At 40.5% G+C, this 13,221-nt stretch overlaps 1 protein-coding gene across 1 annotated transcript; it reads left to right on the forward strand.

Moving 5' to 3' along the window:
- Positions 1 to 7,968: 7,968 nt before the first annotated feature.
- irx1a (iroquois homeobox 1a) lies at positions 7,969 to 13,000 on the forward strand. Its single transcript, XM_018685358.2, has 4 exons — positions 7,969 to 8,520; positions 9,971 to 11,072; positions 11,354 to 11,429; positions 12,452 to 13,000. Exons 1-4 carry the CDS (start codon positions 8,278 to 8,280, stop codon positions 12,525 to 12,527), a joined length of 1,497 nt encoding a protein of 498 aa, XP_018540874.1. The 5' UTR covers positions 7,969 to 8,277; the 3' UTR covers positions 12,528 to 13,000.
- The last annotated feature ends 221 nt before the right edge of the window (positions 13,001 to 13,221 follow it).

Consider the following 13,221-nt stretch of genomic DNA (forward strand, 5'->3'; position numbering starts at 1 on the left):
GAGGTGGGGGGTATAAAATGGTTCAATTACAAGGCAAACACTATTTCTCTCTTCTTAACAAGAGATTTCATGGTGTGGGCCAGTGTTTGGCAGAAACAGCTGAGTGCCACTAATGCTAAAGCATTACACCGCGCCAGTTCAGCTGGCCCTCTTTTGAGACGGGGAGTCAGTTGTTATTGAACTTCATTGTCCAGATTGGTTTCTTTTTCAGCTGGGATCAATGATGCTTCAACATGGGCGTGATTTAAAAAGCCACACCGCAACCTGCCACCCACTCCGGGTAACACCATCACCGCGCTTGAAATGGAAGGTGAACCTCAGCTACCAGACAAACCTCACATCAGATTCTACAGGTCATTTGCTTTCCATGGATGTGAAAAACATCATTAACAGTCCTCTTATATGAGACTAGATTCTAGGAATTGACCAGAGTTTTTTGATGCATTCCCATCTCTGCAACTAAAAACATACTAACATACTAAAATCATATTCATATTCACCTACTGACACCACTAAATCTTACTTAATATCTATTATATTGTTTATTAATCTGTACAAAAATCAAAGGACATATTATGTTTTTATAGGGCATTATGTACCTAACTAGTTCTTGGTCAGATGCTCTAAATCTATGATATCTCCACTAGTTGCCTGGCAACCATGCATGGTGACAATATGAATCCAGGAAGTTACTGTGCTGTCTAGGAAATAGTCCGGGTGGATCTGGTTACTTCAGGGTAGAGCCGGGCTAGCCAATATGGCTCCCATTCATTTTTTATTGTAACAGACAAACAAACAAACAAAAAATTCTCCAAGCTAAAACAATGTCTTGACCATCACCAAATTACATATCTAAGGTTGTCTTCTCAGGGGAACTCAAGCTATATCTTTTCCTTCAGATGGTTTCCAGGATTGTCATGGTTGTCTAAACAGAGAAAAAAGAAGATTCCATGTAGGTTGTCTGTGCTCAGCCACATGGGAAGATCTAATCTGTGCCACAAAGAGCTAATCTAGTACATCAATAGCCTGTAAACCCTCTTGGAACCCTATTTTCTTTTAGGGTGCTTGCCCTCTAACTCACCCCTCCCCTACCCAGATCGCTGTGCCTATAACTCATTACTACATAAGTGAATTTGACAGACTGCGGTTTTCATCTGTGACCCCATAACACCCAAGGCTAGAGGGCGGGACCACTGGTTAGCCTACTCAGGAGCCATGATGACATCAATAATCTAAATTCAAATAGTAGTTTCTGGTCCCACAGATGTCAAGAACAATATCCTGTGACAAATATTGGTTGGGTATGCTGTGTACTTTTCCTAAAACAACAACAGTGAAAAAAAAAAAAAATCAATACAGACATCAGACATCAATATCTGAACAATCTGACTTGTGTTTTTTCTTCCACTTTTATATCTCTGTGTTATAATCACTTAAACACTCCAGTAAGTAAGTAAGTGAAACCCCAAAGCAGCTGAAATAGAGTCAGTCTGATCAGTGATCAAGGTGATAGCAGTGTTGTTAAGAGCGAGAGGCCGCAGCGTCCCGGGGAGCATGTCCAGCTACATAAAAACAGCAGGTTTCAACTACTATCAATAGTTTGTACAAAGACACACCAAAGCAAAAAGCAACACAACATGATAACAGATGAAAGAAACAGCCTCATTAAAATTCCATTTGTCATGCTGTCTGTTGATCATTTTATCTATAAGACTATCCTTTACACCACTATCAAAGGGTGTAATTTCAAAAGAATACTTCAGTCTACAAAAATCTTTTTTTTTCCCCAAGAAGGCCCTTCCTTAAAATTCAATTAACTCTGTTGATAAATAAATGTGGGAATTGTATCATCTGAAAGCAAATTTGCATGCTCCCATTTTTCTTTTCCTCCACCATTTCTGAAGAAGCAAATAAACATTTGAAATGAGAAACTAACTCTTATGAATATTTCTAAGCTAGTGTTTCAAACCGATGTCTGAGCCTCCCTCATTCAGAATAAGCATAAAATTATATGCGGGACAAAAAGAAGACTTTGATATCAGTGTTCTCTTTGTCCAAAGTCTTTCTCGTACATCTCACACGTTTACTGTACTTTGCATACATCTGCAACTAAATTGTGCAAACGTGCACATACAGTATAGGCTGGGAGTGTATGGCCTGCAGCCTGTTGGCTCACTAGAATTCAGCTGATTATTTCTCGAGGAAGTTAAGTACCAAGGAATAGAATTAGTTAGTGAATTGCCAAAATGCTTAATTAACTTCTGCAGACATGTATGCTGACTTATGCAGTATTCGTAAATATACTGTATATGCAACAGGTTTTAAAGTAGAAAGCATTCATATTCAATAAAGGTAAATTATAATGATGATATTACTTTAAATGGTTGAAGTTGTCGCTGAGGTCACTCACAGAACTGCAAATAACTGTGCTTACAATTTTAGATTTTGAAAAAGAAAAAAATCATATAAACATACTTTCATGACTTCTTAATGTTAATCCTCTTAGGTCAGTAGCTCAATAAAACACTCAGCTTAGTGTAGTTAAAACCTTTTAAAGGCCAGTAAATGTTACATCCTCTTTTTCTCTCCCCTCTTTCTCTCTGCCTCTCTCTCTCTCTCTCTCTCTTTCCCTCCTTGGCTAGCTATAGCTATTCATTAGCTCCAGCCCCTATGGCAATGAGAGTCTTTAACCTCCATTAGATCTAATGTTGATATGTTTCCCCAGTAAAGAGCCAAAACAATTAACACCCCTTCTCACATTTCTCTCCCCTTGGCCCCTAACCACATCAAAATCTGGGCCCACCCGTTCATTACCCACCCCTGAGTATGCCCTTGGGGAGGGAAAAAGTCAGATCCTTGGCTGTTGTCTTTTGTATGGTATGCAGTTAGAAGCCAGAATGAGTTAAAAGAAACTTGTCAACAATAATGAAGTACTGCGTTTTCCCTACACTTCAGCATGGTAGCAAGCGGTACTTGTATGGATGAGCTACTTAATCATGATAATACTTTATCATGATGAGGTAACACCTTCTGTGCTCAGTGTTTGGTCTTGTTTTTATATTCTTATTATACCTTCAGTAGCGGTGGTGGTAATAGTGTTGCTGCAGTAGCAAGAACAGTACAGGGCAATGTTGTATTCGGCTAAGTGTGAGTTACCTTAAACCCATTTCAACCCTGTCTCCCAGAAATAAAACATATGTGCTATTAATTTGCATAGGCAAATATGTTTTAAGCAAATGTTATCCCTTCCAAACCAGGCTTTTTATCAACATAATGAGGAAATGTTAATATACATATCTACCTCATCACAAAATGTTGATACAGAATGGTTTGTTTACTTTAAACATTTCACCAAATTAAATGCAGAGAAATTAGTGGCAAGAGAAATGAGCACATTCATAATTTTTAGAAGAAAATGTTCATTTGTATAATAAAAATTGAAACGAGAGAACAAAACAATAAAAAATATGAGATTTATCTGACTAAAAACTGTGTGGCAATCATTCAGAATACCATCATGTTACTTTAGTGGCAGTCACATCTAACTTTAAGGGTTTGTACATGGAATACACAGTGTTGATTCAAACAAAGTTGATTTTAGATAAACACAATCCATTTGATTGTCTTTCACCTGAAATACACAAAATCATGAGATGTGTAATGGCTAAAACTGCAAAATTACCGGGACGTTTTGAACATCATACACCAAGGTGATGGCTGAACGATGTAGAGACATACGCAATAAAGAAATAAAAGCACAATTTGAACACATGTCTATTTGAAGGCTTCACTACCTCAATAATCCTCAGTAGGCCCAAGCAGACTGATGTTCTGACATTTGAGTAATATAAATGGGAATACTTGTCATCTGAAGTCAAATTACTCATCACACACAGCACTTGTTGTACAGTTAAACGTGTGCAGTACTGGAGAAACAGTACTTCACATCTAAATGCTGCAAAGCACCTTTAAATGTGGCAACAATCTCAGCCCAGAGGCTCTTTGTCATGTCAAAACTGGGGGAACACCACCCCTCCAAGTGTTTAGCTGTCAAGTGCATAACGTCTTGACCTTCTAAGACCCAGAATAGACCTCTTTTATTATCCAGGAAATTCCTAGTTTCCTTACCTATAGGTGTGGCGCAGTTGTCTGTGTATCAAATGTCTAACAGTAACACCAGTGGTCCTCTGACTCTAACTCGCAGCTAAATAGTTTAGTTGCTCTGACGCAGTTCGGGGAGTACACTGGAGCCAAAGCGTGAGTGTGTGTACATGTTTGTGCGCGACATTACAGGGAAGAGGTCTAACAGTTGCGATGGTCTATTGATATCATTGATAGTCATCTAATCTCCCCTCTTCAGGGGGAAAAGGAGTTTTGGTTTCAACACTTAATTTGATAATCTGTGAGAAAAGCACAAAAGGGACATTCTGCGGATTCTTAACCTTTCCTCAACTTTGGCACTCCCAGAGGCAGGAAAGGAGTATCTTTCACCACAGTTATTAGTTCACAGAGACACCCTTGACCTCTGCGGTGGTAGCCAACTGTCAACATAACTGATGTTATTGTAATGCAGGTTCACTCTCTTTGACTCCTATTGGAGTCATTCAGGTCTATGTGTTGGCCTGGTTCCTAGAGGCCCGAGTTCAAGCATATATAGATTTTAATTAAATGGAATTAGGCTGAAATACAACACTACATTACCACAGCCACAGACAAACATAAACATGCTTGTTAGAGTGCAACAGACATTTTTTGAAACTAACTTTTTCAGCTGTCATTAAAAAGATAATGATGGAACAAAGTTTAATTTTTAGGATTTGTTCAAGAAGAGGACATTATCAAGTGCTTGTATATTTATGACAGTAATTCAAGTATCTTCTTGAGGGAAAAAAATCCTTACTAAAACTTTTACAGTAATCATAAAATCTACAGATGGATGTGATTTTTAAACTGCTGCCATATCTGTTTTGACACCTCTGTAAAACGCTGTTAACTTTACTGGTCTGTAGGGTTTTATTTTCACATTGAAGAGAATACTGAGAGTGTGTTGTCATTTACTGATAAGGTGGAGTATTTATTAAATAAAATGTACAGTCAGAATACGACTCAATTTTATTTCTACCTTGAACATGAGTAATGGCTGAGTTTTCTAAGGCTTCCATAACATTATTGGGGGGTGGGGGGGTGTCTTTTGATCTCTATGTTTTTTTTTAGATTTTGTAGGTGACAGTTTGGGTGAATGTAGCTGAGCTTCAGAGCCATTTTACATTAATACACACATCAGAAACACCTAAACTATATTGACACATGGCTATTTTTTTCTGTGGCAGGTATCTAGAAAATAAAAATGTAAAGATGACAGAAGATTTTAAATGTGGCTGTTAAATAAAAGATCTTACCCAGTACCTGAGTGACTTATTAGAATGTGGCCATCGAGGCAAAACAGATTATGAAGAGGCTCCTGTAGATTTACATGATAAAACTATCTGATGTGAGAAGCCTGGGGATTTTCTTTCTTTCCTTTTTTTTTTTATCGAAGAGGGTATTCAAAAATAATCGTTAAGTAATGACGGCGTGTATACGTGAGCGTGTGCACGTGTGTGCGTGGACACGCGCGCGCGCGCCATACAGCCACTGATACAGATGGTGAGAGCCCATCTGTTTCGAGGCAATGCATTAGTGAACGGGAGTGTAGAAAAAAAAGTGTAGGGGGAAAAAAAGGATGGACGGCGAGAGAGGATCCGGAACAAAGTTGTTGCTTGCTTGCTCTCTCTCTCTCTCTCTCTCTCTCTCTCTCTCTCTCTCTCTCTCTCTCTCTGGGTTGAAGCTGAGGAGCTTGTGGTGGTAATGAGAGTTTAACAAGACCCAATAAATCAGTTAACGGTGATGGTTTATTGCCCTCAACACGTGTCATTGTTTACCAGGAGTCACTTTTCTATTTAAAAAAAATCGGAATTCTTATGTAGACGCAATCATATATTATTATTATTATCATTATTATTATTATTATTATTATTATTATTATTATTATTATTATTATTATTATTAAATCGCCGCATTCCTCTTTATTTCAATATCGGCCATTAAGTCCATTTATTTTTTTTCTTCTGTTTCTGAGAGATATTTTCAGTGTCCTTAACCCTCCACCCTCCACCCCACCACCCCCCTCCTAACCCACCACCACCACAACCATCATATGTAGCCCCCTGCACACATTTCCAGCGGGTTATCACAATTCCCATTCCTCCCCTCCTTTCTGATGTGTTACCCAGATTACCATCAGTGCCCCTCAGATATTTTTAACAGATCCTCGGCGCTCGGCAATATCCACTCGGAGCCATCTGGTGCAGATCAAAATCTACTGACTTCTTGGGCTTCAGTCGTTAAGGCATTAACTCTGGGATCTACAGAATGGCCCCCCCTTTGACTCGGGAGGTGGGTGATATAAGAATCAAATCAAATAAAAATAGAACTGTTAAAACATGAATACCCCATCCACCGCACCCACCTCCTCCCTCCTACTCTCGTGAGCCACATGGCTGTGTCAGAAGTGGACAGGCTAAGGAAAGTAAAGGTTACTGTCCGACACTTTTTATTTATTTATTTTCTGAGCTGGAAATTGAAGAAGATGCGACCAAAAGCTACAGCGTGGGATTAAAAAAAAATCAACTCTTGAGGAATTATGTTTTTCAAAAGTCTATTTTATATAGGAAAAGAAAAAAATGTAATAGTGAAACGGTTACTCTCTGTTCCTTTTTGAACGCAAAATTCCCAGTTACACTGAACAGGTTTCTGAAATATGGCGGATAAATTATTCTCCATCCTCACTTTTTTTTTTTAAGTTAATGTGCTGAAAGTGTTGCCACGTCATTTACTTTAAATTAGAGCCTGAAAATGTACAAGGATGATACTTTGTGGCGCGTAGAGGGACCTGCAGACTCGGTGTTTGAGTTGTCTCTGTGCTTTTTTCCCTCGCTCCTTTTTCCTCTCAAAACAAGGAAACGTGAAGTGGCTCTGTTGTTACAAAGGACAACAACAATCTGGTTTAAATCCACACACACACGCGCGCGCGCGCACGCATACAGATGGAAAGAGGGGTGAGAAAAAAAGGGGGGGAGGGAGGGAGGGAGAGGGAGAATTTGGCTGATTAAACCTTTATGAAGAAATCAAAGGAAAGCAAAACAGAAGTCAACAAAAACCTACATAATTAATAAATGATGTGGAGAGATTTGCATGTTTTTTTTTTCCTTAACTGTTCTGATTTTTGGAGGAAAAGCGTCATGAAACGAACTATTCAATTTTTAACTTATATCGCAGTTATATGCCTGAAATATAACTTCATTTATTTATTTTGTTCATTTGTTAATTTTATTTATAACATTTCTTTTTTGGGGGATATTTCATCCAGGAAAAACTGAAACTATTATGACGCTTTAACAGCTACATACGTTTTGAAAACATTAAATGAAGAACAGTACAGAGAATAAAATCTAACTTGGAGAAAGAGACATTTGTAATAAATTAATCACATGAATGGAATAAACGCACCGGCAGCCCGTGATACCAAATACTAATTCCTCTGCGGAGAGGCATTTTCCCCCTTTAATTACAATTTAAATCTATTCAAAGTAAGTTCCTTCTTCTGACGGGTTTACTTCCCCCTGTGTCGGACAGCTGTAAAATCGTGTAGACAGGTTGTCATACAACAATCAAAGCCTTCGGTGAATGGACTCTAATGCTTGAACATTTAACATACAATAAGTCCAAACACGGAGAGAGAGAGAGAGAGAGAGAGAGAGAGAGAGAGAGAGAGAGGGAGAGTGAGTGAGTGAGAGAGAGAGAGAGAGAGCGAGAGCGAGGCCCCAGCCAATGTGCTCACTCTATATTCACATTATCCACATTGCTCCAAACGAGGAGGAGCTTGCAGGCTCAAGTAGGGGATGCCAATCAAAGCATCAACTTCAAATTGTATCTGAGAGATCAGCCTGGAGACCTCAGGGCCAGGCGCGTCAGTCGGAGCGCAATTGTTGATCAGATCACATCCAGCGGACTTTGCGCGAGAAAAAGAGAAGGAAGCCGAGATTTAAGAGCGGGGTTGTTTTGACTGCATACCACTGTATGTCTGTAGTAGCTGTGTGACTCTGGCTTAAACATTTCCCTTCACTCCACCGGGGTTCCTTTTTTTCTTTTTTTTTCTCCTCTCGCACACTTTTTTTATTTTTTTAACGCACAGTTTTGTCGGACCGGTACAGCTGTGCGACAAATTCGGCGGTGGAGATGTCTTTCCCCCAGCTAGGCTACCCGCAGTACTTAAGTGCCTCCCAGGCGGTGTACGGGAGCGAGAGACCGGGAGTGCTTACGCCTTCGTCCCGGGGAGGGAGCACCGAAATCGGGGGAAGTCCGTCCGCCACCGCAGCTGCGGTCACGTCGGTGCTGGGCATGTACGCCAACCCGTACGCACACAACTACAGCGCTTTCTTACCTTACACCAGCGCGGACTTGGCTCTTTTCTCACAAATGGTAAGGATAAAAATGTTGTGTTCTTTTTCTTTCTGTTGGGGGACTCGGCGGTGCACAAGCGATTGTTTATGCTCGACTGAGAAAAGAACAACCATAGGCTACATTAGGTAATCTCAGCCAGAGGAATGAACACTTGCAAATGCCATTTAGAATGACAGATTTTAACGCCCATTATTTAAAAAAAAAAATCGTTCATATATTTGATCGATTTTAGACAGTTCGGTGGCTTGTTTGGCTGAGCGAGCAATGTGAAAAAGTTTGACCCGAGACAACAAAGAAAAAAAGAGAGAAAAATAAGTCTTGAAGTACTATTTCAGCCCATAAAGAAACACATGTAAACAAATAATGGAATTCACAACAGCCATTCTGTTATTATATATATATATATATGTTATTAGAATGATTGATTACAAAGTTTAAATACATTTCAGGGAAGATTTTTTTAAAGCCGTGCCAGCACCGTGAAAAGAGAAAGTTTGCACTCAGCCTGATAGCTTACATGGGCCTGATTATTTTTATCAGATCCTTAGAAATCATCTCCACCGCAGAACAAAAGCTCCAGCTAGAAATGTGCCATAAGTTCTATACTTGTGTAGGCTTTGTTTTGTCTGTGCCACGTGGATTTCTTAAAAAAAAAAAAAAAAAAAAAAAACTCGGCTCAGAAGAAGAATTGTCCTAACACTGACCTAAATACAACTGGTGATAATAATTAACTTGCAGTGCGTTAATGTGTTGGCTAATGTGTGCATTAGGCCCCCACACAGGCAGCCACTACCGCGCGTAAAGCCTCCAAACAAGAGCTATTATCCCCCCCCCTCCAAAAAAAAAAAAAAAAAAAAAAAAAGCGTGCGTGCGTCGATGGAACTGATCGATATGTTTTGGGTGTCGTGTCAAAAAGCAACTAGCTGTAAAAGACAGAGAGGTAGGCGGGTGGGTGGTTTGGTGGTTAAATTCGAGCACAAAAAGTATACTAAATGTGGCGTGCTGGGAAAAGTTAACTTAGGGCCTTCAAAGAGTGCTCTGTCATACTTGAGGAGTGTGGAGGGGAGTTTGGCAGGTACACGTGAAAGTTGGCAGCGAACTTTCTCTCGCCCTGTTCGCTGTTTGTTGCCTTATTAGACTGACATGTATGAAAAGTGTTTGCTAATAAAAGGTCTGTGACTTTCAATGAGTGGTTGTGCAGGCGCAGGTGTCGCGGGCCTTATACCATGTGCTACGGTGCAAGTTGAGAAGCTTATTTGTGGAAAGCTCAGAGTCAGGTGCAACTGTAACTCTGTTTTTTTTTTTTTTAAACAGAGGCCATTTCACTTGTTTGGGTTGTAGATATTTATAATGGCAAAAATGCACTTGAGCTACACTGTGAAAAATAATGAAAACATGTATTCTGCAGTTCGGTGGATAAACCCAATAAAGGTCCCAATGTAATAACACACTGTCCTTTATTTTCTAGGGGTCTCAGTATGAGCTGAAGGACAGTCCTGGCGTCCACCCTGCCAGCTTCGCAGCCCACACCTCTCCGGCCTTCTATCCGTACGGCCAGTTTCAGTACGGGGACCCGGCCAGGCCCAAGAACGCCACCCGGGAGAGCACCAGCACCCTGAAAGCCTGGCTCAACGAGCACAGGAAGAACCCGTATCCGACTAAAGGGGAGAAGATCATGCTGGCCATCATCACCAAAATGACGCTGACGCAGGTCTCCACCTGGTTCGCCAACGCCAGGAGGAGGCTCAAGAAGGAGAACAAGGTGACATGGGGGAGCAGGAGCAAAGAGGACGGAGAGGACGGTAACTTGTTCGGCAGCGGGGACGAAGCTGAGAAAAACGAAGACGAGGAGGAGATTGATTTGGAGAGCATAGACATAGACAAAATCGACGACAACGACGGGGATCAGAGCAACGAGGACGATGACGATAAATCAACGGAGGGGAGCAGGGACCACAGGGGCGGTGTCGGTGCAGGTGGAGAGTTGGACAGCTTGGAGAAAAGACGGGCCTTCGCCCTGCAGGCCCACGAGGCCTTTGACAAATCTAAGAGCACAATTTCAGTTCACCCAGGGAGTAAGGAGAACTCGGACGGCAACAACAACAACACTACAAGAGTTTTGTCTCCGGACAGATCCGGGAGCTTTCCCCTCCCGTCTAACAATAAGCCTAAAATCTGGTCTTTAGCAGAGACCGCCACTAGTCCCGATAGTTCATCTCAGAAACCCACGTCCCCTTGTGGCCCGGCGGCCACCACTCACCCATCAGCCCCCCACCACCAGATCCAAACCCACCCTGCCTTCCTCCCCAGTCACGGACTGTACACTTGCCAGATTGGGAAGTTCCACAACTGGACAAATGGGGCTTTCCTGGGCCAGAACTCCCTGCTGAATGTGAGGTCGTTTCTGGGAGTAAACCAGCACCATCACCACCACCACAACCATCACTTGTCGGCCCAGCAGCAGCAGCAGCAGCAGCCGACATCAGTGGTGGTGTCGCCGGTAGCAGCTGCAGCAGCGCTCAGCAACGACAGCAAGGCCTCACCAGAGACCCACAGTCCCAAGCACATAGGTAGGATAGCAGTCTATCCGCGCGCGTGCGCGCAAGCATATCATACCAGTGATAAGCATGTTATTTTTGAATGAAACCCATAATTTTTTAATGCTACAACAAAGCACTGAGCACACGCATGTACGTTGGTTGCATATACACACTTAAATCCACAGTGTTCACATATAGATACACAACAACATTTTTAGTCAGACATGTCCATGTATATGAGCCAGAAATAAAGGCCTATAGAATGCCAGCATGCCAGTGCTGATAAGTGCTTTTACTCATTTCCTTTTTAGACCATGAAAACGGTGTAAGGTCTGATTCACCTCCAACACAGACCCTGAAGTCTTCCTTTCGACCCATCCATGACAGGTGAGACCACGTTTTTGTTTGTTTTTGTTAATTGCTGGAAACACAGTGCCAGAAGGAAATGACCAGCCTCATGAAATGATTAAATTGAAATGCAGTGATTACCGAATTACTCAGAATATAAACCGATTTAGACAACTGTTTTTCATCAGTATTTATATTCATACATTTTTAAATAACTAAAATTAAGCATGAATATGAAAATTAGGAAAGGTCCAGGATCTTGATGACATTATATCTGCAGTAGTTATAATTAAAGGGAATACAAACCCTAAGCTAACTGTAACGAATTCCAGTGTATGGGCTTAAAGTTTATGTCTGTATGCTATTTATATTTTATTTTTCTAAATGCAACAGTAATAACAGCGCTACAAAATAATATTAATAATTTAAAAAAATAAATAAACAAAGATAAATAAAACACAGTTTGCTTTGCGGGTGACAGGGGTCTTGACTCCCATCCCACACCCCCTTTAATTCCTCCCCTCTGGGGAGAGTGTGGCTACTTATCAAGTCACCGAGTAAAACGGGCTCTGTCTGGGCTGTGTGCTTTCCCTAAAGACCCATGGGAGACCCCGGAGCCCAAGGGAGCGCTCTTACCGAAAAGGGGGGAAAAAAAGTTTACCTCTGTTTCAAGTATTACAAAATACCCCCTCTCTCCTAATGCAACAGTCCTGCAGAAATAACAGGCATTTAAGTGAATTAGAATTGATGATAATTGATTGCACAAAGAGGATTTTCTTTTTCCACATGCAAACATATTTTAGTTGTAACATAATTATTATCATGTACCCTCTATATTATTATTATTATTATTATTATTATTATTATTATTATTATTATTACTGTTGTTGTTGTTATTATTGAAATGGAGAGTGGATATTTGGGGAGGGAGGTTGCAGTCTGTTTCGAATCAAAAACTGATCAGCCATTCAGCCACACACTTGAGATGCATATTGAAACCCGTTGTCCAAACACGGCGGGGGTATTTATCTACTTTTTTTCCTGTATTATTCTTTATCCAGATCCTCTCTGCCTTCCAGCGCCAGGAGTCCACAAGACGCCACGCAACGGGTCCTCACTGCTCTGTCCTCGGCTTGATCAAGACAATTTTTTTTTCGTGCTTGAAAAAAAAGAAAAGAAAAGGAAAATAGGAAAAAAAGAGACTTTACACTCCCTAAAAAGGACAATGAGAAATAATAATGCAGCGTAGCATTCAGTCGGTACAGAACAAATGGCGTAATTTGGTAATATCCTGTGGATGGATGGATTACTTCCTCTATTGTTGTGTAGCCTATAATCGCGCCTATAATGTTACTCTCTCTCTCTCTCTCTCTCTCTCTTTCTCTTTCTCTTTCTCTCTCCACTTTGCCCAGGCAGGCTGGGACATTTTGGTAGGCTTTTTACTTTATTATAATTATTATTATTATTTTTGTCTCTATCTTGTGTTTTTGGTGTCCTTTCTTTAATGTAAATACCAAGTGATTTAAATTTGTAAATAGGAAGCGTTGAAGGAATTTGTCCAGATCGTATATTTTGCCTAATAAACTAAATGAAATTATAGAGAAAACCAAGAGTGTCCTCAGCCTACGTTTTAATTCTACGTGGATTTCATTATTATTATTATTATTATTATTATTATTATCATTATTATTATTATCGGCATTATTACTACAGGGTAAAACGTAAGCTTATTATCCTGTTAATTTTATTTCAAGAATTGTGGGAATGGGGATAAAAATATATATTGGCAGTCTGCAACCAGGCTTAATTTTATTCAAGTTTGGGGGGAAAG

The sequence above is a fragment of the Lates calcarifer genome, linkage group LG15, assembly GCF_001640805.2.
Source record: "Lates calcarifer isolate ASB-BC8 linkage group LG15, TLL_Latcal_v3, whole genome shotgun sequence".
In the NCBI taxonomy this organism is placed as follows: Eukaryota; Metazoa; Chordata; class Actinopteri; family Centropomidae; genus Lates; species Lates calcarifer.

Coding starts and splice junctions, on each gene's coding strand:
- irx1a (XM_018685358.2), top strand. CDS start 8,278: ATGTCTTTCCCCCAGCTAGGCTACCCGCAGTACTTAAGTGCCTCCCAG. Junction 8,521..9,970: donor TGGCTCTTTTCTCACAAATG/GTAAGGATAAAA, acceptor TTTATTTTCTAG/GGGTCTCAGTATGAGCTGAA. Junction 11,430..12,451: donor TTTCGACCCATCCATGACAG/GTGAGACCACGT, acceptor TTCTTTATCCAG/ATCCTCTCTGCCTTCCAGCG.